At 45.1% G+C, this 25,693-nt stretch overlaps 1 protein-coding gene across 2 annotated transcripts in view; it reads left to right on the forward strand.

The window, feature by feature from the left end:
* The first annotated feature begins 216 nt into the window (after positions 1-216).
* Positions 217-25,693, forward strand: part of Arid5b (AT-rich interaction domain 5B) — a 177,096-nt gene continuing 151,619 nt past the window's right edge. For both annotated transcript variants that reach the window (XM_041655516.1, XM_041655518.1), the window contains exons 1-2: positions 217-241; positions 745-999. In XM_041655516.1, coding sequence (XP_041511450.1) covers positions 221-241; positions 745-999 — 276 coding nt within the window. In that variant the 5' untranslated portion in view covers positions 217-220. The remainder of the gene's footprint in view (positions 242-744; positions 1,000-25,693) is intronic.

Raw genomic sequence — 25,693 nt, forward strand, 5'->3', positions numbered from 1 at the left:
ACATATTTTTTACAGGAGCTAAAAATTGAGTCATCGAAGAAATATTAGGACATATTTTCAATCATTTTGGTGCTGAGGGGAAGGCGAGAGCTTAGTTTTATATTGAGACCTCAAGCCGGCTGCAAGCAGAGAATGCTTTCCCCTGCCAGGACCTGATGCAATCCATTCAAGCCAACAAGTTTGGAGAGAATGTTGAGTTCAATCAATTCAGAACGTCGAGATGGAGCCCAACTCACTCCAGGTATTTCGCTCTCCTCCGCTCCTGCGGTCCCGGCGCCCCCCGGCACCCCCCAGCCCCCCAGCTCACCCACCCCCCCACCCCCCCACACACCCCCCACAAACTTTTCACCAAACTTTTACCCTCTGCATCCCCCAAAACCATTTTTATTGTTTAAAAAAAATCCCTGCGCTGATCATACCTACATAATGTAATTTTATGGCCTCATATGGGGAGCTGGGGAGGGGTGGTGGTGGAGACCCGGAGGGCTTTTTTTTTCTTTTTCTTTTTTTTTTCTTTTTTCTTTTTTTTCTTTTTCTTTTTTTTTTTTTAAGAGAGGCAAAATTTAGTGAGGTTTGTATGATTTTTTTTTTTTCACCCAGCGTATCTGTGGGCCGGTCTGTATTGAGAGTCTGGCTGTCTTGTGTGTGAATGTGGCTGGGAATAGATATTTGTGCTTGATGGCTACATTATTTACGTGGTGCTTTTTTTTTTCTCTCTCTCTCTCCCTCCCCCTCCTCCTGCAGTGGGTCGGCTCACCGTGTGGGTTGCACGGACCTTATATTTTCTATAAGGCTTTTCAATTCCACCTTGAAGGCAAACCAAGAATCTTGTCCCTTGGCGACTTTTTCTTTGTAAGATGTACGCCAAAGGATCCGATTTGCATAGCGGAGCTCCAGCTGTTGTGGGAAGAAAGGACCAGCCGGCAACTTTTATCCAGCTCGAAACTTTATTTCCTCCCAGAAGACACTCCCCAGGGCAGAAATAGCGACCATGGCGAGGTGGTAAACCTATCTCTCTCTCTCTTCCTTCTTTATTATCCACCCCCCCCCCCCTCCAGTAATGCGTATTATAAGGCAAGCTTGAAAATACTGTATTCAGTTCTGCGGCGAGCAGGATCCGCTCGTTTTTTAAAGGGGTAGCGCCACTAACTGGGGCTGGAGTATTTTGCCATTGTCAGAGTTTGGCTGTCAGCTTTACAAAGACCGTCCAACTGCTGATTTTAGTCAAGATCAAATAACTTGTCGAGAAGGGTTTTGTTCCAGGGTGTGTGTGTGTGTGTGTGTGTGTGTGTGTGTGTGTCTGTGTTGGTTTTGCTACCTCCACTTGAAGATTAATATCCCATGCGTTAGTATATACGGTTTTTGTTTTTGTTTTTTTTTGCTTTTTTAAAAAATTTTACCTTTGTGCCTGGCTCCTAGGCTGGATGGATTTCTTTTGGTGGGTTTTAATATTGTTCACGTTATTTTTTTCTTTTAAGTATTTGATATGTTTAAGAGGGCGGAAATTACGAAACGGAGGCAGAATGAGATCAAAAGCGATTGAGTTGGCAAAGGCGTGTTGACTGAAGTGATAAATGACAGGTACTGGGATAATACATTCAAATAACTTGCGCATCTGCCCGGGCGGATTTCAAAGCGGTCGTGTAACCGGCACAAACACGTTCGGCATTAAGAACTATCTCGCGCCCACTCCCCCTCCTCCCGGAACCATTTGATGTTCTGGCTTCCAGTGACTCCACGCGAAGTGGACGTCTTCCAGTGGGGTGTGGGGCCGGGTGCAGGGGCCTCTGCGGTGCGGTGCGGGGCTGCGCGCGGGGTGGACACGGAGTGGACCCGGCGCTGCCACTCGGCCACCTCCCTCGGGCTCTGTCACTGCGGGTGTGACCGCGGCTCTACAGGCTCCCCGGGTCCGAGGGCCGAGCTCGGTGGCGCGGTCTTTATCCCCTCCCACACACACCCCCGGGAACTATTTTGGGGAGTCTGCGCCCAGGGCGCGGCGGGAGGGAGGACCACGGTCCCCTAGCAAGGCTTTGTGTCTCCCGAGACAGAGGCAGGGTGATCAAACTGAGACTTTTGAGGCAGCTAGCTCGACTTCAGGCTCGCGAGCTTTCGAGGTAGGTCTGTTGTTAAATGAATGATTCGGTGCTGAACTCCTCGGGGGCCCTAGAGCTGCCAGCCCGGGCAGAAATTCCTGGAGCTGATGGAGTTGATTGCACTTTTGGCCTCGCTAGCTCACTCCCTCTCCCCCCGGATCGAATTACCCCCTCAGTGGTCCGCGGCCGGTTAATTAAGGGAGTTCGTCAGAATCTCGGCCCAGGAATCTGCCTTTTCGGAAATAAGCTCCGCCCTCCTCCCCGCACACACCCCTCCCCCGCCCTCCCCGCAGCCCCGGGTTTCAGCGTTCGGTTTCCCGGCTCCGCCCGCAGCCTGACTAAGGTGGAGTGAGCTGCAGAGTGGGACCCCTGCAGCCCACCAACAGGTTGAGCGCCTTCCCCTCCCCCGGGCTCAGGCCCCTCCCCCGATCCAACTTTCCTGCGCAGCTGTCTTCCTTCTCCCTCCCCCTTCCTGATTTCTTATTATTTGCTTTTCAAATTTATTACTTCAACATGGCCTGTGATCTGGAGAAGGGAAGGATTAAATATCCAGAAAAGAGCTGGTGCCGAACAGACTTCGGACTAAACCCAGGAGGAAATCATTCTGTGTTTTATGGGATATTTGTGGTCACTCTTTTTTTTTTTAATTGAAATTGGAATATTTGCTTAAAAGACCCCGAGTTGACCCCACTAGGTCCTGTTTAATTTCTGTTGATGTAACTAAATGGTGAATTCTGGTTTAAGAATAAAAGCCTCCGACGATCCCATCTGTCTGTCAGAACTGTTGACAATGAATAGATACGTTTTTAAACACCCGGTCTCTGTTTAATTGTTCCTTATGGGGAGTTGTAATAATCTAGGCATTTCATATCTACTGTATGAGCCATACCTCAGAAAATTAATCTTGCCATTTAAAAGTAAACTCTAGGGGGTTTGTGGAGAGAGGGCGGCTCTATTTATAATTCTCAGCTGCTTATACATAGTCTAATATTATGCATGATTTGTTTTTTAATGCTAACACGGCTGGTAATTAGCTGTATGATTATACTTGTATATTTCATTAGGACTTTGGCTGATGTCATTGTGAGTTATTCAGCCATATTAAAACAATTTTCAATTGAGATAATGACACGCCTCAAAATTATGCAAATGGAAGCTGCATTGTGCAAAATAATTACGACAAATGGAAAGCAGGTAGAAAGTTTCCCAGTGCCGGATCAGTTTTCCACCCTGGTGATGTCATTTCCCCCCTGGCCTAACTCAGACGTTAGCAGAACAGCAGCAGCCAGGCTCCTGGGGAGGAGAGTCAGAGACCAGCGTTTACTGCAGGCGCCTGGAGGGGGCAACAGGGCCTCTCATTAAGAAATTTGCTTTGTTTTCGCCTACTCCATTAACTTGTTTATATACATTGAAATGGTTTTTATTATTGATTTTAAATAGTTTTGAAGGATGCCTTTGCCGTTGGTAACTGCAGGGGAATGTTTTCTTGGTGTTCAAGAACATTTAATCAGCCAGTAGAGTCTATTTTAAGTAACCAAATGGAGGTTAATAATTTTTTGATTGAGCTGACATCAGCATCTATCTCAAAAGGACAACTAGGACTGGGTACTCTCTATTGAAAAGAGTCATCCTGTCTCTTTTTGTTTTTTTAACTGATTTCTTGAAACGTGAAGACGTCAGTTCTAAAATCAGGAACACGATCGCTGTGTGAGTTTAGAAATAGCGTCCCTGTGTGGTTCGCTGTGATTTGCAGAAGATTTTTTTTTTTTTTTAATTCCACACGGATCTTTGCAATCACTGCAGGATCCTGGATGATGCAGGACTATGCCTACCCATTTTAGAGATGGGGACAGGGACACGCCAAGGTCATGTGGCCTGTCAAATGTTATAGCCAGTGTCACCCAGTCCTTCCTAAACTTTAAGCTTGTCTCCTCCACTCCTCCAATAAAACCTGTTCTTGAAACAAGAAAAGACACCAGAAGCACGTACCAATGAGGGCAGCCCCTTGCTCATTTTAAAACAGAGACTAACTCAGTCCGCTCTCAAAGGTCAGATAGTCAGGTTTCAAAATATTTTGTTCTGTGTGGTTCAGGTAATCCTAACCGATGTTACATAGCAATATATGTTCATAGTTATTAATAATTAGCTATTGATTGGTTTCCAGGGTGATGGTGATAGCACACATATGTATTACTGCCATCAGATATTTCTAGTGCTGGTGGCCTGCACTGAGGAAAGGCATTTGAAAAGGAGATATCTTTGAGGCTAGGGAAAAGGATCAGTGGATAAAACATTTACTGGGCAACTGTGAGGGCCTGAGTTCGAATCCTCTGAACCCATGTACTACTGGAAGCAATAGTCCTAGGGCTCCTATGTCGAGAGCGTACACAGCAGTAAGCAACAAAACAGAGACAGCCTTACATGAGACAGAAGTGGGGGGCTGACACTTGAGTTTGTCTCTTGACCTCCACAAGCATGCTATGGCACACTAGTACCCCGCGTGCTTGGAATGCACACACATGACACACACACACAAGAAGAGGCACATTTCGACTCAATTCAGTAATTTAGTCCAAGTCTGACCTTAAACAACCATAAGTATCTGAGCCTCAGTTTCTTCTTCCACAAAATGAGAATAGCAGCAAGAATAACTGAATTATTTGGGGGATCGAGAGACATTATATAGGAAAATGCTTTCGATATCACAAAATACTTAAAACGAAAGGACTTAGGGTAAGGGTATTATAAACATTCTCATTCTGTAAACAATAACACATCATAATAACTTTGGTGTTTATGTGGATTTCTTTGGACCTCATCATGATGCTGTCTTATACCAGCATGAGAGAGTAAGCAGCAGGGCCGTGTGCCAGGAGGTAGTCTTTGGTAATCACCCGCAATTGCCACATGTGGCCAGTAGCTTTTCAGGGGAGGACAGGACAAAGTAGGTGGGTAATTGGTTCTGTTACTGGGCAACCTCCGATCATGCTCACTCTCAAATTGCCAGCTACTTAATCTATTGGCAGTTGACTTTCAAAATGCGTGCATGTGCAGGCTTGGGTTCTGCAGGAAGGTTTGTTGATGGCCTGGAACTAGGAACGGGGAAGGTGAAGCTAATGATGTCATTGCGTCAAGACCGAGCATGCCTGGGTGTTTTAGACTCCAGCTTGTGTTCAGGATTTGTAGCAGTATTTGGTTGTCACCATCCAGGAGAAGCGATGAATGGTGACCCACTTAGAAATTGCCTCAAAGGGTGCCTGTTCTACTGAAAGCAGATTACCATAGTTGGAGTGGGATCCAAGACGTTGAAATGTAAACATTTTCAAGTCTCGCTCTACTGGTAGAATCTTGGGTACTTTCTCAAGCATTGAGCCTCAGTATCTTCACCCATAAATGGGCGCACAACATTTACTTCTAGGGCTGTTTTAAGGACTCGGTGAGCTACTACATAGAAAGTGCATGCAAGCCAAGTTGGTGCACAGTAGATAGATAGATCAACACTGATTGGTGGTGATCACTACCATTAATATTGCTACTGCTTTTCTCATTGGAATTTGAGGCATTCCTGGGGACTTTTTTATGTGAGATGGTAACTTCTGTGTTACTTCGCTAAAATCTCTAGCACTCTGGTTCTGTCCACTCAGGCTGTCTTTCCAGTGTGTGGGATTTAGCTGTGTCATCGGCATAGAAGGCTTCTTAGGAATTTATATTTTGCTGCTGAAGAATGCTCTCAACTGGACCAACCACATTTTTTGAAAGATTACCTGATTTGATCGTATCTGGGGTTAAGCAGATGCCCTGTGGAATCTCGGTGGTTCCGGCTGGGGCTTGTCATAGCCCCCAGTCTTGGTCTGTGTCCAGAAACTGGTTTTCAGAGAGTTCTGGGTTTTGTTGACTGTTAACTGATCTTACTGTTCATGAATGAAGCTCTTCCTTACCCGAGCCTCATTTTCTTGACCTGTACAATGGAACTGGTGATCTAGATTCTACTGAGGACATCAGAGACGATAACAAAGGGTCACCTAGCACAGGACCTATGAAAATTCAGCCACTGAAGGCTGCAGTTACTCTAGCTACTGGCAATTCTTAGTCATTCTTTAAAACTAAATGAAGGGATGGACGCCTCTGACCATGTGCAGAACAAGGCTAAGAACTAGCATTGCATGGAGGCCTCTCACTGGACTGTAATAAGGGTCAGCTAACTAAAACTCGATGGTCAAATCTGGCCAAAAGACATTTTGTAAATAAAGTTTTATTGGGATGTAGTCACATTCATTTATTCATAAAGTATTTGTAGCTCTTTGACTCAGACAACAGAGCTAATGTTTTTGATGGTTACCATATGATCAACACAGTAGAAATATTTGTTGCTAGGCCTGATCCTTTACAGAAAAAGTTTTCTGACCTCTGGCCCATAAGGCTGGTATGGAAGATGGAATATTTCTACTCTTTCAGTGCTGGGGATTGAACTCAGGACTTCATGCTTGCTAAGCATGTGCTCTTCCCATAAGCTTTATCCCTAGACCCTCTGCGTCTTCTCCTCCTTGGCTTGGGACAAAATTTCATATGATAAGACAAAATTACATATTATTATGATGTCATTACTATATACACATATGAAACTGTTTTAATATTGAGTCAAAGACATTGATTTTGTGAACGAATAAACTTTACATTAAAGTATATTTTGAATGGCTAAGATCCAAGCTCCAAGCAATTTAGGTATTAACTAGCTTGTGTTCATCAAAAAACTACTTGTTGAGTGTTAACCGTGTAGAAGGTAAAGGGGTGAACAGGAAAAACTTGGCAAGTTGCCCTTTTCCTCCAGAAGTTGATCAATCTTAATAATGAAGTGAGGTCAACATATATAAAGATGTACAGACCATCACAATTGGAGATCCCCTATAATATGAGCAAATCTGAAACGTTATCATCCATGTGCACTAGTATCTATTGAGTACTTAGAGAAGTGAAAGGGAACAGTCCCTTAGGGGAGCTCACAGCTTACCCCCACCCTGCTTGCTAGATGCTAGTCAAAGAAATGCCATCAGACTTGCCAGCTTTGTGATGTTGAGGTGAGCTAAGGCCTCTTTGTGTTTCATGATCTTTCTGGAAAAGGGCAAAGCACTCTTCATCTTTGCGTTCTCTTTTGCCAGACGCACATCGACAGAACACCTACTGTGTAGCGAGGCTAGAAACACATTTACAGAACACCCACTATGTGCCGGAGCCCATTCTACTCTGAAACGTGAATCCTCTTCCCAGGAGCCTGTGGGCTAATGGTGTTTCACATCTTGCCTGTGTGTTTGGCACATCTCAGGGTTCTTTCTCTTTGCATGATAATGCAACTACCAGTGTTCCCCTTTTCCTTGTAGTTTCACTAAGGTCTCTTCCTCTGCCATGTTCTGTTCACCTCCAAGTCCCTCTACCGACCTCAGCATAATTCAGTGAGTCTAGAATGACTAAGCAATAAAACAACAATACTTTGGAGGGGCCTAACAGATGGCTCAGTGGTTAAGGTCGTACACTTACCTACAAAGGACCTCAATAAGGCAACTCACAGCTAACTGTGTCTCCAAATCCAGGAGAAGCAAAACCCCCTTCTGCCCCCCCCCCCCACAGCATTGCACTGATATTTGCATAAATAAATGCACAGAGACACATGATTTAAACTTAAAAACTCTTTTTAAAATACCCTTTCTGTGGCTGGAGAGATGACTCGGCAGTTCAGAGCGCTTGCTGGTCTTGCAGGCACCCTGAGTCTGATTCCCAGCACCCACATCCAATGGCTCACAACTGTGTGTGACAGTCCAATCTTAGGGGATCTGAGACCCTCTCTATCTCCATGGGCTCCTGCACACATGGGATGAATACATACTCACACAGGCTCACATGCATACACATAAATGACAAATCACCAAGAAAACCTAAAAAAACAAAAAACAAGCTCCTTTTTGCTAGCAGCCTGCTTGGTCCATTGATGGGTCACTGACCTGTAGGCGTACCTCAATACCTTATCACGTACCTTTTCCTTTTCTGCTAAAACTCATAACCACATCATCCCTATGGATGCCAACTATGTGTTCCTCGCACTCTCTGAATACATAGGCAAGTGTTTGAGACCGAGGGCTCATCCTGGAACCACCATGTCTGTCTCTCTGGGTATGTTTCTATTCTTCACCAATCCGCTCATTGAAATCAGGGACTTTGCAGTGGCAAACCGTGAAACCTAGACTTACGGACAGAGAGTCAAGCTTCACCAGGGCACCTCTGGCAGTTCACAAAAGAGAGCATGTTTTTCAGCTGGATGACCTTAACAAAGTCATGTGTTTAAGGGTGACTCCACACCGTAAGCAATTAATATGTCTCTTGACATTTAAACTGCCAGGCCCGTACTCGGGAAATGTTATTTTTACAAAATACAAGAGTCCATGCATGTAAATACTTGGTTATTAATTATTAATAAAGCATGCCGTTGTTCCTAGTGGCATCTGGTAACATGCAACTCCAGCTCATTTATCAAAGTCTAGTTTTAACCAATATCCAGCATATAATTGCTTGAATCAAATGCATTCGCTTGTCATTTTTTATAGCATGGCGCTTGGATATCTGCCATCATCTACTCAGTATAATATTGTAACTAATGATTACTTGTTGGCTTTGCTTTTAAAGATATTTAAAACAAATTTATCGATTGTTGGCTAAGAGATTCATTCGCCTCTAAGAGATGTGGTCATGGGTCCTTTGTTTCTGGAAGAATCTGCCTTCAAGCCCTTGTGCAAGGTGGCCTTTTCCAGGGTGTGCCGTGATCCTCATTGTGTTCATACAGATCAAGAAGATCTAGGGGCCTTGGCCCCTAGAGTGTGTCCATGCAAACCCCAGACTCTGTGTTCTATGTTGAGCATACCTTTTAAAATGTATGGGTCCAAGGAGATAGATCAGTTAGCAAAGCGTCTGCCATGCTGACATGAAGGCCTGAGTTCAGATAGTCAACACCAGATAAAAAGCATGTCTGTGATCCCAGGCCTGGGAGGCGAGCCCAGGTGGATTCCTGGAGTTCATTGGCCAGCTCCTCTAATAAACAGATGTGCTCCGGATTCAGTAGAAGACTCAGAAAGGAAGGTGGAGAGGGATTGAGGGGCGCATCTGCACTCAACATCTGTGCACACAGACACTCACACAGAAATGTAAATGCCCACATCAACATATCTGTGCACCATGTCAACTCCCTGGAAAGTATGCAGATAATCATCCAAAGAAAGAGGGCTCTGACGTCATGGCTATACCATCTACCTCATGCTCGATGTGTGTCCACAGCACAAAAGATGGAGATTTGACTTTACCGTTCAGACTGGGATGGTATCTTGATGACATGAATTTTTTATAAATAACTCATTGTGACTGTCTAGGTACATCAGCCTATACTCTCAAGCCCAAGACCATCCAGTCCACAGCCCTTCTTAATCCTTGCACCCTAGTGAGAAACAAACAAACAAAACAACGGCAACAAAAACAAAAGCAAAACAAAACCCAAAAAACCAGCAGAGGCCACATTTTGCTAGCCAATCTATTGACCCTCCGCCATCTTCCTTTCTCATGACTCCTAGCAAACACGGCCTGTGATACACCAAATCTCCACTGTTCAGTTCCAAGCCTATGTGTGGCACAAACATTAAACTCTTGTCTCTGCTCATAATAGGCTTTGCTTTCTACACCCTCAAGCATGTTCAGCTACTGTGCAAGCTGGAAAATAAAAATGTTCTAATTGTATCTTTTAAATAAGCATAGGAATGAATTAATTAGACCATATTTTGTCTTTAGTTGCTTAGTTACACAATAGCATCCCTGAGCACCAGGAAGATAAATTGGCTCTTTTCGTGCGGTATGTCCCTTAATCATAATTACTGTATTGCTTCAGAGAGTAAAGCATACATAGATTTTTTTGCATTTTTTATTAATAGTCCAAAATATGCATATGATCTATAAAGTATATGCTGCTCAACCTGCTTCATGTGCTCTTCTGTAGGCAGAAGTTTTATTGTGGTGGTAACATTTGCATTAGTTGCTCAAAGATGTAGTTCTGGGAAATACATAATTGAAATGTTTTTGAATTGCTTTTTCTGGCCTTTTCAATCTTATTCAAAATAATATGCCTCTGGTCCCGGAGCAGTCACTCTCATTTGATTTAACATCTTGCTTTGCACTGTATGCATGGTGCTGTTTTAACCCCTGCAGAGCCCAGATGCGGTACTGTGATTCCCTGGGTGTCATTGTGTCTGGGGGGTACGCGGGGGGGAGGGGCTCACACGCTAAGGTTTTTAGGCAATGAAGTAATTTGATGGGCACCCTCATTCTCCAGCCGTTGCTTCCATGTCTGTTACCCTTGGCATACTTCCTTTTTATCGGGGGGGGGGGGGGGGGTGTCAGGGTTTGCCCAAGCCTGAGCTGGACAGTCTTGTGTTTTTGGCTTCCGGGGTCTGGTAAAAGGTGGCATTGTTACTGGAGTTTGGGTTTCTACCCCAGCTATGCTGTCCCCCAACCTCCCCTGCCCCCAACCTCCTCCAAGGAAAGCAACAAGAAGGAGGCAGCTTAATGTAGTTATTGAACAATGGGAGAGTCTGGCTTAGGATTCAATACATGCTTGGTAAATGTATGTGAAGACCGACCCCATTGTTCTGTTGTGTTTGTAAAGCAAGTAAATTATTTACAGATATTTGCTAATTAAAGCACATTTAACCAGGACAAAAGAACACAGACTAACTGGAGACAAAGAGCCGAGTGCAAAGGCTTCAGCCTTCCTAATTCTGTGTATTCTTAAGGGAGAGATATATTTATGTATACTTTTTAATTTTACGTTTATTTCTTTATTTCGTGAGTGATGGCAAGTGCCTGGGCATGGCGTGGGGCTCATGTAGGAGACAGAGGTAACCACTTTCAGGAGCCAGTGCTCTCCTTCCACCATGTGGGTCTTGAGGATCGAACTCAGGTGGCCAGGCTTCGTAGGCAGGGCCTTGACTCACTGAGTCATCTTGCTGGCTTGAGAAATGTGTTTTAAAATGGACTTTATGGAGAGCAGGGAAATGAGTCCGGGCAAGGGGATCTCAGGGAGAAGATGGGTAAGATCTGGGGTGTTCACAGACAGCATGGTAAGTGTGGCTGTAAGGGAGTAGATGGCCTCAAGTGTTCTCCCCAGCCCCAAGTGGTGGTTGCGTGAGGTCGTAGATAGTAATTAATATTTTGCACGGTGTGCATGCATGCATCAAATTGTTACCTTCTACACTTTAAATACATAATTTTATGTGCCAACTACAACCTAATGCATCTAGAGACATTAACAGTGAGAAAGAATGTACATGCTGATGTGTGCTTTTAAGTGTTGATACGTATGTTTCGCTTCCTGCCCTCTATGAAGAAAGCTTACCACTGCAGAGGTGATGGGTTAGGTCACCATCCTCTTACCTGTGAGCTGGGCTCACCATAGGTTTCATAAGGAATGTCAGGCCCAAGTAGCTTTGACAGAATCCTGAGTTCTCTTTGGTTTAACCTTGACTTGCCATTATCTGACTGGAACTAAGCTCGGAGAACCACTGGGAGACAAACAAATTAGCCATGTACTATAGGAGAAAATGAATATATTCTTGTGCTTTCCAAAATGATAGGTTTAAATCCTGGTGTTTTGGGTAGATGGCTTCTTCACTCTGGTCAACTTCCCCTTTGGTCACGTCAGACCTTCGTATTGCCTACAAATGTCAGGCCCACGGAAACGGTGCAAAGAAAGTTAAAGATAATGTTATCTCCGACCTCCTCTGGTTGGAATGATTGATGGTTGTCCATTGGGCAGACAGGTTCTCCGGCTCTGCTGCTGTCAACAGAAATTTCTAGGTCTAGGCATGACTAGTCCAAGGTTTCTTGGTATTACTGACTGCCAAGGTTCCTTAAGACAAGACTTACATCTTATTTCCCTGGACGTTTTGATAGGCTCTTGGGTGGCAAGAACTAAAAGAGAGTGAGTTCAGCTTCAGACAGGAAGATACGGAGTACACAGTAAGAACAGGCAAGCCCCAGAGGTAAAACTTGAACCCAGCTTCCCGGATACCAAAGCCACAGATTAGCCATATTTTGATACTCCCACATTTATACGAACAGAGCAGTGGAGCTAAGAGTGGCAACATAACTCACCCAAATTTACATAAAAGTGAGACTTAGACCCGAGACTGAACCCCAGGTTCTCCCTGCTTCTCTCAAAGATGCTGGGCAAGCAATTTTATTATTTTGCTGAGAGTCCCTATAACTTTAGGTTATACTGGGAACTCCAAATATTGGGGCCTTTACTAAACACTGACCCAGCATTTATTTGAACCTCTAGAAATCTGTATTGTATTAGAGGCTAATTGATACCCATATGAGTCTCTGGTATTGTCATGTGCTGTATAATTGAATTTGCACACTCCTGAGACCCCTCTTGGGGTCCAATGTCACAGGAGAGGAGTCTCAGCCTTGGTACCTCTTGGGTGTCTTCTGAGAGTTTCTAGTTAGCACAGACTCAGTGTGGGAAGCCAGGCTCTTTAGAAACATCCGGGAAGCTAGAGAATGCATATATGGTTCATCAAACTACCCCCATAAAGGAGTAGCCCTGTGGCATGGTCAAAGTGATGATGGGAAAACAGAGGTTCCTGTGATGTGTGTGACTGGCTGTCTTAGAAACATCTGTCAGGGTATCATGGGAGAAATCACTGCTTAACTGAGGTCTAATGAGATTGCAAGGCAAAGACTGAGAAGTTTCTTGGCAAGGGAGGGCAGCAGCAGCATTCCTATAGGATGGTGGGAAAGGACCTGACCTTGTGAGTCCAGTGACCCAGTTCTCAATACTACAGATGCCCTGTGGAGACTTCTATTCTTTATCCAATTGCCTATAAAACATCTCTAGGCTAACGACATTGCTTGACAGTGGCAATGATGGAAAACCAAGGCCAAGATACCAAAGTCTGTCCCGTTGCCAGTTTGTTTTATGTTTCTTTAAATCAATAAAGTTTTATTAGTACAAACCATGCCTTGGTATTTACAAAGGTCTCTTTACAGTGTTCACACAATAGTGGCAGAGTAGTTATGAGAGACTTACGAAGACTAAAGTACTTGGTGCCTGAACCTTTCCTGATAACGCTTGCCAAATCCTGGTCTAAAATAATGTTATCAAAGATAATCTTAAAACTCCCTGCTGACAGTTTTATACACAGCCTTTTGTTTACATCGCACAGAGGAAAGAGTATGAAGGTTTCTATGTCGTCTCCATCTTGCAAAAGAATAGTTTGAGTGTTTGTATGAATGCTCCAGGTTCCTAACCTCATCCATCAAGAAAATGACAGGACTGAACGGGAACTTGAATCTTCTCGGTTCCAAGGAACTGATGGTCTAAATGGAGAAACCTTGGTCTATGCTGGTTACAAGTAGAGAGATAGAGGCACCAGAAAGGGATGCTCCAATGAGTTGAGGCTTCACGGTGGCAAAAAATTGCACACAAACAGCTTCCATCTTTCCATCTTCCATCCAAAAGCATCCAAGAAGCTTTCTGTGGCTATCTGAGGGAAGGGACCCATGGAGCACACGTGTGTGCCCACCAGGCCGTCAGGGAAATCAGCCAGGGAAGGCAGACAGGTGTGAGGGGCAATGTGAAGTTTAGTGGGGAATTAATGGGGAACTGGGGACTGCATGACTTACATGGCTCTAAACCATTGCTCCTGGGGTCCTACCTGTCACTGCCAGGCAAGAATGGTCTCAATTTTGCCAAATCTTCCATTTTTCATGAGAAGCTAGAAACCCATGTTTCTATGTGATTTCATTCAATCCACTTTTTAACACACTCTGTGGGCCAAGCAAAACACAACCTTTAGCATGGATGAGACCCATGGACTGCTACCCTGGAGTGCCTAGAGCTTTTAATAATTACATGTATGTAATTATTATATATATAGTCTTTATATATACACATATATAATTATATATATATATATATATATATATATATATATATATATATAGTCTTTGACTTATTTTCTGTAATTAAACCAGAAGGAACCTGTTGACTTAAAGCATGTAGCAAGAAGGAAAGGGTAGCTGGAGTGATCTGCTAGATTAAAGCCCTTTCTATTCTCCGTAGCAAATATTCAGAGCCTGGGATGAAGGCGGGGATAATGAAGAGCAGTAGATCCCCTGCTACCTACTCTGAGGTCACAGAAGGGTGCAGGGGTTGTGGTGTGGAGAGGTGCCATGGAAAACGAGCGTTCAGACATCGGATATCCTGGAGGTGTCAGTGAGAGAAGGGTTTGGTGGTAGAAGGACCTCTCAAAATGCTAGGGCTTTGGTAGGTAGAGATTTGTGACAGACACCATGAAAGGGGGAAGCTGAGGCAGAAGGAAAGCCATAGGCAGGGAGCAGCATGGCAAGGCTGGGTATGAGCTGTGTTTGGTAAGAGAACATTGAGTCTAGTGGGTAGACTAGAAACCAGGTAGACTGAGGCCAAGCTTCCCGGGGTTCAGTGGGTCATTTGGACTTAAAACTGAAGGCAGTGGCGATTAATAATTCCACATGTGCGTTTTCTTATTTGAGCCTAAAACGCAAACCCTCAGTGTGGGCGCCTGATAAAACAGTGTGAATATTTACTGCGCCAGCCAGTCACTGTGCTGTCCTGGCCAGTTGGCCTCATGTCATCGCCATTTCCTCACTGAGAAATGGGGGAATGGACCTCGACTGGGACTATCACATACCACAAGGGCATCAGAACCAAATCAGAACCAGACTTACCCTAGACCTTCAGCAGATGTTGGGTGTACACCCCACTCTTCCAGTCCTTGACTAATCTTAGCTTATCCTAGCCTTTTGAAGTCTGCCATGGCGTTAGACAACCTGCTAATAGCCCCTTAATCAGTAATTTATTGGTTGAGTCACTGGGCTATTGTTTGAGAAACAATAACAGAGAAGACGATGACGCTCAATGGGCTAAGCTTCCTGGGCCTCCTTCTATCCCAAGATACTGGGAACAAGTGAGGTTCAAAGGTTTTGATCTATGTTAGAGCTGTCTGGACTCCGAAGCGGGCATGCTCAGATCCATTCTTTTCTGGTCAGTGGAAGTATTAAGGGGCATTAGTGGGCGTCTCTGCATCAGCCATCACAAAATGTGATGAGCCTGGAGGATGATGTAGTCAAAGGGTAAAACCTGTGTCCCAGAGCTTCCTCCCTGGTGTGCCAAAGTTCATACCTGCAGCTTCCCACGTGTCATCCCTTGCCCCTGATTCATGGTGCAGTCACCAGGAAGCCTGGTGTCTACTGAGTGTGGACCATGCATTTATTTTAAATTATATCTACCTTCCCTCCATTTCAAATGAGTTCCTGCAAATCTTTGCTTCTTAATTTAAAATTTTTAGTTCCTTTTCTGGCTGTTCCTCCTCCTTTTTTCCTTCTCTCTTACTTTTTCTCCTCCTCCATTTCTTGCTTCTCTACCTGTTTTTCTTTATCCTCTTCCTTTCCTTATTCCTCCTCTTCCTCTTCCCCTTCTTGCTTCCTCCTCCACTCTTTCATTCACCACCTCTCTTGGTAGTGTCGGGTAGAGGGTTGTACCCTAGTCTCATCCTCTCAAAGATGGAAACACAACACACAAGGGAAGCATGTGTCCCAGCCAGATTGACTGGGTGAACCATAGGGGAAGGATCCACTAAACCCGTGGTTCTCAACCTGTGAGTCACAGCCCTTTGGGGGGTTGAAAGACCCTTCCATAGGGGTCACCTAAGATCATCACAAACAGAGATATTTACATGACAATTCATAACAATAGCAAAATTACAGTTATGAAGTAGCAACGAAAATAATTTTATGGCCTGGGTCACTACAACATGAGGAATTGTATTAAAAAGGTCCCAGAATTAGGAAGGTTGAGAACTTGGTCTAAAGGCAGACTGGCAACTAGGGCATTCAATCCTTTTGCTTTGGGTTAATCCCGCCGTGTGTATCAGGTTACTAGAATTCAGTTGAAAACACTGCTGTAGTGCTCCTTGTCAAATTATTCCAAAGTATATGGGTTATAAATAGCAAAAGTCATCAAATTGATTGTCTTAAGTGAAATTATCTGTCCCACTTCTACTTTGAGTGAATATTCGCTGTAATAGTTGAATGTATTTTGTGTTTTTAAAAGTTGAATATGCCATCAGCAATAATGTATTAGGTTGTAAAATGTCTATCCCAGACTCTAGGGGCAAGCAAAACGAAGGTTCTGGTAAAAGAGGCTGAATATGTTTTTCTAATGCAAATTTTATGAGTCACATAAATGGGGATATCTTTTAAAATTATCAGTAGGCTCTGCTTCCTGTGTCTTTACAGCAGAGGCCCTGTTTCTTCACATTTTTGATGTTGCTAAATCAGTAGTTTAATGGACAGCCAAGCGATTACTCAAATCACTCCTAGCCTCGGGACCCTTAAAGTGCCTCCCTGATTGGCAGAGTGAAAAGTATTCCTGCCATGCCAGAATGTGAAGATGCCTCACTTGCCTTAACTTCTTTTCCTTTCTTTTTTCCTTAAAAAAAAAATCATTTTTGGCACTTGACCATGTGCACATGTATGTGTATGTGCATGTTGTGTGTGTGTGTGCGTGTGTGTGTGTGTGTGTGTGTGTTTCTCTCTCTCTCTTTCTTCATTTTTTAAAAATTTTCTCTTTGACACTGCCCACATAGGGGTGTGTGCGTGCGCGCATGCATATTCCCCTCCCTTCTTTCTCTTTTAGGGGGGCAGGTGGGGGGATGGGAGGGGGAAGCAACCTTGTCTAGACTTTGGCCACAGATTTAGCAGCATTGTGTACACACGTGGCCTTACAGATCTAACATGAAGCCAGCACATTGTTAGCTGCTCAACTGAATTAGTGGTCTTGAGAAGATGAATTTTGATCGATAAGCTAGAAAGAAGGCAAAAGTCATGAGCCATAGAGGTCTTCCGTGGTAGCTAAGGGCTAATACAACATTACTGTAGAGAAGTATAACATTTCTATTTTAACCTATAAATCTTTAACTTCCACTGAATTAAACCTAATCAGTATTTATTAGTACTATGAGGATATCATGGGGGGGGGGGGCGAGGATAAGAATGATATCAGCCCCCTTTTCTTTAGTTGCTTCTTTCATTGACAATGTTAGATTCCTTTGCCCCTCCTATTTTGAAATGTATGTTGGCATTATTAGACAGTTCTTGGAAATGTCTACGGGTATCCCCTGATCCCGGATGCAAGCAGAGGCACGGAGTGTTTTTCTGTGGTCTTATCATTCACTTAGCAGAAGTAAGCTCCTTTCCAGGCATATCCGAAACTGGAGTTTAACACCTAACTCCACAGATTCCTTTCTGTTGATGGATGATAACTGGCAGTGTGTCCCCTGTCACGGACCCAGGCTTTGGTTATCTGTTTCTCACGCAGCAAATGAGTCCAGCTTCGGCATCTTAGATAACACTTATTTTATTCTCTGGCCCTGTGGGTCGGGGGCCTGGGAGGGGTTGACTTGGGCGTCTCAGCCTCCATGTCTCTCAATGCTGCAATCAGAGTGTGAGCCCAGGCTGTTGCTATCACAGACTCAACTTCCAGGATGACTCCATCTCTGTTGGAAGTCCCGACATCCAGGACTTTTGATCTGGACTTTCGTTGGTCTCTTGCTGTGGCGCAGGGGCACCTGTGTCTATCCAGTCACACGTGGTAGCAGGCTTCTTTAACTTGCATGGAGTAAGCTGGTTTCAGAAGTGGCTTTCCATCACTTTTTCCTTAATTCTGTTGGTCGGAATGAGAATTTACGTGTAACCCACACTTCAATGGGTAGTTACTCAAGAGTGTGGATATAAGAGCATGGGTTCTCTGGGGACCTCTGCGTGACCTCCTATGGCCATCAGCATCAGAAGTGATCTTGGTAGTGGACAGCTGTGTGCTGTGCGTTGGATGGTGTTCTTGCTCTGCCTTGTTCTTTCGCTTCCTTCTTTACTCTTATTAGGCAGCCTCCTTGGGCAGTTTTTCCCCAAACACCTCCTCCCTCTTGTAGGCATGTAATTAGAAATGACATACACACCAGACAGCAGATTGCTTTCATCTTTTAGGATTTGTTAGTCTTACAGCATGTCAACAAGCCATATTGAGTCTTTAAAAAAAAAAAAACAAAACTGATGTCTTGATCAATGAATTTGGGGAGTTTAGCCGGAAAGGGCATTGTATACAATGTGGTAAATCTACTGAGAAGGGGAATGAGGAGCCAGTGACTGATGTAAGCAGGTATCACAACAGGTAAGAAATAAGAAACCTGACTCTATCCAGCATGGTCATTGAGGTAGGGCATTAAATCAAGATGGTTCTGAAAGACAACCGACATCCATTTAAGAGGGATTGCTTTTTGGTTTGTGTTTCTGATGAGGAAGACCATAGAAGGCTAATGAATGAATGAGCCCTCTGGGGAGAGTCTCCTCCACGTCCTTCAACCTTGGGACGCAAGACAGAAGAACAAATGGAAATTAGCAGTTCTGTGGGGAGGCTGACCTCGTCCTCTTTAAGGAATAATGAGTGGATTTTCAGCAATGTGTTCCAGATATCCACAGGCACCAAATGTGTGAAGAGAAGGTAGATTTCTGACAATTCAAGAAACCGTACACACTTCATTTGCTTGTCTTGTGTCAGGGCTGTGTGTGGAAGTGGCACCACACACACCCAGGGATCAGAGGACAACCTGTGGGAGTCAGTTCACTGCTGTCGCCACAGGACTTCACAAGACTGAACATGGGTCCTCGGGTTTAATGCCAGCACCTTTGCCCACTAAGTCGTCTTGCTAGCACCGATCAATATTTATTACTAGGAATAACTCATGAGGAAGTCTGTGGGAACATAGATCAAATGGGCCCAGCCCCAGACATGGAGTCTGCCTCAACTGAATAGCACACAGGTAGGCTGGGTGCTTTCCCCACGGACCTCCTTTGTCTGAATTTGACCATGCGCTATGCCCCTTTGCTCTACCAAGACCTTCCCTGGATACTCTGGGTCCTCACTGTCAGCTCTCTCCCCTTTGCCCCCCACTACTCTCTCTTTCTAGTTCTCCAGTTTGAGATGTTATTTACTTTCTGGCTTTTCTGCCCTACTCCCTCTTTCCCCACCCTGCCCCCAAGTCCACATACATAGAGGCAACCATGGGCACCAGAAGGACCCATGGTCCTTGGTTCCTGGCCATAGTCACCGTGCCTGTTACACAGTTGGTGTTCAGCGGCTAATGGATGGAAAGCATCGCTAGGGATCACTTGACATTAGTCGCTCTGAGCTGAGGGCCTATTTCCCGTTCTCCCCTCCCACAACTAGACTCAGAGGCTTCCTCCTGCCTCTTTCCTGTCTGCTGCAGCCTAGAGTTGATGCTCAGAACATCGAGAATGGGAAGTACAGAGGAGCCCGCTGAGAGGAGGCGATGCCTCTTCAGGCAAGGAACCGGGAGGCTCAGCAGATTCCTTTCTGAGGGAGTGTTTGTGTTTGTTCATTCTTTTCTCTCCTTGGGTGGATCCTCGGCCCGGTACCGGGTGCAAAGCTAAGTCAGGACTCAGCTGGGGCCAACTAGAACTCAGGAAACGTATAGTAAATCTCTTCTGACAATGTTCTGGTGAACAAGTCCTTTCGGGGATGGTGCCTTCTATGCCTGGATTATGAGAATGTCCAGTAGAACTCATTCATTCATTCATTCACCATTCTCAGCTCCACCTGGAGTACCCAGGGCTTTGAGTATGGGAAGCCGTTTTAATTTGAACCCCACTTTTCAAAACTCACTTAGAAAAACTTGGGCTTTACACTTTGGTTATTAACCACCTCCCCGAGGTCCCCAGAGTTGAAGCTAGCAGGTTAGAGTTGCCCAGATGTGTTCTGTGTTGGGCCCCGCACCACGTTTCCTAAACAGGAGTAAAAATATCACCCCAAATGATTGCAAATCAGCTCTTTCATTAATCCTGGCTCATTTGAAAATGTTCAACATTTTTGCACGCTGAGTCGAGGGGTTTTAATTGAAGGCCAGCTCGTTTATTGAGATATATCGCCAGCGTCTGGAAAAGGAAGACTTGCAAACGCAAAGCTCTTTAAGTGATCCAGTGTGCGCTAATTGCATTATTACACAAAGCCGTGGCTCTCAAATTAGCCCAGTGCATTGCGCATGCGCAGGTGAGTGAGCGGAGGTAAAACAAAATGTTTACCCAGAGGGAGCATGCCCAAATTGTTTGTGTGTGTGTGTGTGTGTGTGTGTGTGTGTGTGTGTGTGGGCGCGCGCGCGCGCGCGCGCGCGCGCGCACTTAACCAGAGGTAACACAAGCAGGGGGATCTCCTTGATGTCTGCAGAAACATTTTCTGAACGAATATATCTTTCAGTGACTCTGTCCTTCTCCTTAAGGATAATAATATAGCAAGAGCCCATGCCAGTTAGCCTATGAACTTTAATAAGTCAGGGGACCTCTGCCTCCATTCTCATAGAGGAAAAGTTTCCTTTATCTTTCTTCCTCCAAGATGATGTTTTGTTTTGAGGTAGGGTCTTAGAAAGCCCAGGCTGGCTTCAAATTTACTGTATGGCCAAAGGTGACCTTGAGCTGCTATCCCCCCCCCCCCCCCCCCTTGCTGCCTCTACTCCCAGAGGGCTGGGATTGTACCTGTGAGCCACCATGCCTGGTGCTGTTAGAGAATCCAGGGTTTCATGCACACTAGGCAAGCATTCTACCAAAGGAACTGCACGGCCAGCCCACTCCTTTCAGAGTTTTAGCAATGTTGGCTCTGCTGAACCGTGCACATGACTAGAGAGAGGGTCATGCATTGAGTTTAAAAACAAAACACAAAACTAGGAACTGTAATTTGCAGTAATGGTTTTGAGTCATTCCACATAATAAAATATTGGGGAGAGGTGGTAGATGAATTTTGGAGTTAGTGTTACCGGTTATCTTCAACAGGATGTCCTTATAGAAGGCTGATAAGACAATTACATTGGCAAAGTTTTCACCATACAGACATGAGGACAGGAGTTCAATTCCCAGTACCTGCCACATAGCTGTGCCCATAATGCCAGTGCTGGAGAGAGAGAGAGAGAGAGAGAGAGAGAGAGAGAGAGAGAGAGAAAAGAATTTCCAAAGGCCACAGGCCAACAAACCCAGTTAACTCAGTGAGGGGCCAGATTCAGTGAGGGCCTGTATCTCAAAAACCAGGTAGATACAGAGAGAGAGAGAGAGAGAGAGAGAGAGAGAGAATTTCCAAAGGCCACAGGCCAACCAACCCAGCTAACTCAGTGAGGGGCCAGGTTCAATGAGAGCCTGTATCTCCAAAACCAAGTAGAAAGCAATCGAGGAGGAAGCTGGCAATGCCTGCACACAGAGAGACATACACACAGGATGGATGTTCTTCTAGGGAGCTCAGGTGAGCGCTCACACTGAACTAGGCTCATTTAATCTTTCTGTGGGTAGTGGTGTTACTGTTCCAGTAGCCAGAGCTATGTATTTGGGTGCCAGGCTAGACAGAGCAATCTGAAAGCAGTTGAAACACAGATTGCAGAGTCAACAGCCCACTAATTTGACCAAAGGAAACACAGCCAAGCAGAGTCCTCTCCTCAGATATCTCCATGTATCTAGGACTCTGGGATACAATTTCCTGTTCTCCGTGAAAATTGTACTTAATTTTAAAGAGGGAAACAAGAGAGAAGAAATGGAACTGGAAATTAATTGGAGCAATCTCTGGGAGCTTTATTCCTTCCTTTCTTTTTTTTTTTTTCCTTTTTTTTTTTTAAGAGGTGGGTGTGTGTGCTCAGGGGAGCAGCCTGAAGCCTAACAGGTTTTAGATGAGCAAGTATTAAAATGTATTTAGGAACACGCAATATTCAATATTTTTTGAATTACTTGTTTGATATTCAAGTGCTGTGGGCTTTACCAGGAAGGACAGTCACATTCCATTCAACACCTGACACCTCAGGGCAGTGTCCTGTATGATGAAACCTTCTAATCGAGCCAGGACAGAGTACCATAGGTCATGGAGCTACAGGCTTCCCTCAAGTGACTGTTGATGGTAAGGGAAACACTGAAGATGAGGGGCTGGTTTGGAAAACTGGAACTCAATGGCCAATGAGCCTCCAGGCTCCATGGAGAATCTCTTTCATGAAGCTCAGGACTCAAGATGAACCCTAGCACTGGTTAAGGGCTTTCATCACTGACCAGAGAGGAAATTCTCCATATTTTTAAGTAGAACATGAGTGGCAATGTCTGCCTCCGTTTGGAGGCAGAGTCACTATGAAAATGAGAGTTGCTTTGGTGTTCAGGTTTTCTAAACCACACCCATCCCAGGAAAATGGCAGACGGGGGGGGGGGGGGGAGCAAAGTCAGCTGAGCTCAATCCCCAGAGCCCACATGCTAGAAGAGACCTGACCCCCACAAGTTGTCCTCTGACCTCCACACGTCAACACACACACAATAAATAAGTGTAATAAAACGTTTTAAAAGGGACAGCAAAATGACTCTGTGGATAAATAAAGGCACTTACCTCCAAGCCTGACAACAGGGTTCTAGTTCAAAAGCCACAAGGTGGAAGGAATGAATAAGTTTTCACAAGTTGTCCTCTGGCTTCTACACCACCCTTGTTCTCCCCCCTTCAACAGTTTTAATTTTTTAATGAAAATATATTTTTAATTATGCCTGTGCTCCTTATGTCTCACACAGCACTGGGCTCTTTGGGAAGGACAAACAAGTTCAGCAGGAGTACAGATGTGACACTAGAAAATGTTTACAGTCCGAACTCTCACTGAAGAAGACAAAATCATGCGACCCAGCACCAGTTTCTGATGCCAAAGAAAGGTTTAGCCTTACATTTCGGGTAATAATAGCAGTGATTCCCAGTGGGGGCACCAACTTAGAGTTGATAGCTTTTTATTTTTGCTTCATAAGGACATGAAGAAATAATAGCTACCAACTATTGCTACTCTCATGCCAGAGAGAATGATATTGACTCAAAGGAAAGATAAGGACTTTAATGGAGAGTGTGTTTGTGTGGTCCCTCCATGTCTGGGCTGTTCATTTCTTCTCTCCATCGGCCTATGTGGACTTCATCAACAGAGCCCCCGAACCCCTGCGCTTCCAGGGATTTCGGTTCCAGGGATTTGGGTTGAGAAGTGTTTAAAGGCAAGTGTGTTTTCTTTTGTCCTTCCTAGGTCTATCCAAGTGGGTGGTGGAAGCGTCTGCCCCCATCCTGGCCATTAGCTCTGCCCTTCTGGGACCCTTCAGTGTAGGTTGGTGTCGCTATGTGGTTACCAGCCTAGCTCCTGGGCCAGCCATCCCTTTGTATTCCACCCCACAGACTCAGTTTCTGGTGGTTCCTCTGTTACCACTCACCCATTGGGTTATCCTGATTGAAGTAGTCTACTTCTGGCTGGGATCCTGAGAGTTACAAGGACAGTCATTGGAACCAGCAAGTGGAGCACCATGAAGCCCTCTGTGCTTCCTTCCTTTTTCTCGCTTTCCCACTGACCAATAAAAATCTTCCTTGTTGCGACCCCTTTACACAGCACGTGAGCATGTGTGCTTAGCCTGTGAGCGTCCCATGAGCAAATCACAAACATGGGTGATTGAAACAACATTTGAACAAAGTGGAGGTGCCTCATGCTATACATTTTTGAGGAGGGCTGTAAATCAGGAGCACCAACAGGGCTAGGCTCTAACATGGCATACTCTCCTTTACTGGCACACACCAGAGCACATCAGAGGTTTGTCTGTCTCTACAAGCAGAAAACGTTCTAAAAGTCGACACAATCCTTTTAGTCGTTCTTAGTTTCCATCTGGATGAAAATGTATCATTTTCATCTTAAAAAATGTAAATTTCATCTAATTCTTTAAAAAAGTTCATTTTTGAGAATTTCATACAAGGTATTTCGAACATACTCATCCCTTCCCCAGCCCTTCTCTTAACTGCATTCCCTTCCCTTTCCACCCAACTTTGAGTCTTCTCCCCCTACCCCCATCTAGCCCAGTTTGTATTGCTCAACTAGTTTCTGGAGTGGGGCCTGCTCTGGCATGTAGTCAACCTACCAAGATACCCCATCATTAGAGAAAATGGACTCCCCCTTCCCCCGCCGCTGTGAGATGCCAACCACTCCTTAGTTAGTAGTAGATTTCAAGTCCACATCCCCACTTCCACACGGAGATTTTTCTGGGGCTTGTGCTTGTACAGATAATGTGTCTATCGTTATAGAGTGGCTTGCTGTGAGTTCATCCGTGCAGCTGCCCTGCTGTGTCCAGAAACCAGCTTCCTTGATGTTATCTCCCACCTCTGGCCCATAATCTTCCTACTCTCTCTTCTGTGAGGGTCCCTGAGCCTTGGGGGCATGGGCGGTGTGATAAGATTATTCCATTTAAGGCCAAGCACTCTGCCACGTCTCATTCTCTGCACCTTGACCCACTCCTATGGAACCCATTATTTCAGACTCACCGTTGGCTTACTAACCGCCATATATGACTGTGTTGTGTGCTCCCGAGTGCTGCCATGTTTTAAGGGCTACAGAGCACATTGCGAAATCTCAGTTTTCGCAGTCCATGCAGTCCGTGGCAGATTGAGATGATCACGTCCTGCTCTCGTTCCCTCCCCCTCCCCACAAGCCCTTTGCTATGACATTCGTGATAGAGCCCTTGGGGCTCAGCTGACTGTAACTCTGCTCCACAGTGGTCTGCTGTTCGATGCCACATGGTAGGAGGGCAGGGGTTCTATCCCCTCCTCTCCCTCGACACAGAATTTGTTAGCAAAGACAGCAAAGACATAGGCTTAGCTGTGTGTATCAAAGATTCATCACAGTTAATTAAACATCAGGTGTTCAAAATCTCTCTCTCTCTCTCTCTCTCTCTCTCTCTCATAGAGGTCTACAGATGGTCCCAGGCTATGGCTGTTGTGAGGGGACCAGGCTCCTGCTATCTGTTTTTCAATTGTGCCATCTAAAGCCATGCTCATACTTTCTGTGGACAAGAGCAGAAAGGTTCGTGGTTCACTACTATGTACCACCACTCATGAGTGGGCCGCATGGATGTGCCCAACTGTAGGGGAAGGAGAGAGATGGTGTCTCTGTTCTTTGCCTTGCAGGCTCTCACTGGGAAAGAACGCAAGCCTGCCTGGTGAGGAATAGTTAGCCATCGCTGGGACTGGGGTGTGTTCAGGTCCCCTCTGCCAGGCGAGGAAGCTTTCATCACGCGAGTAGAGTCAGCTGTATGGTCAACTCGAGTTGATGCCGATACACAGAAAGCTGGCTGAATTTTGGGGATCAAACTTCAGAATGTAGTCACGGGCCTTAGAGACGAACATGTGACAGCCCACGGAGAGTGACTTCCCCAGAGAACGAAGCACAGAAAAGGAAAATCTGGACCTAGACCACCGCATCTAAGAATTGTCTCCTCCATTTTCTCCTGGGGCATGGAATGAGGAAGCAAAAAAAAAAAAAAAAAAAAAAAAAACCAGGATACAGGAATGCAGAAAGGAGCCTGCAGGTATCAGGCAGCTGTCCTATCCGGGCAGCTGTCCTCCAGGGGTCTGCGTCCTATCTGCGCGCTCATCACCTTTTTTCCAG

Source organism: Microtus oregoni, unplaced genomic scaffold (assembly GCF_018167655.1).
Source record: "Microtus oregoni isolate MIOR12 unplaced genomic scaffold, Mior012 000007F_ref0000211, whole genome shotgun sequence".
Lineage (NCBI taxonomy): Eukaryota > Metazoa > Chordata > Mammalia > Rodentia > Cricetidae > Microtus > Microtus oregoni.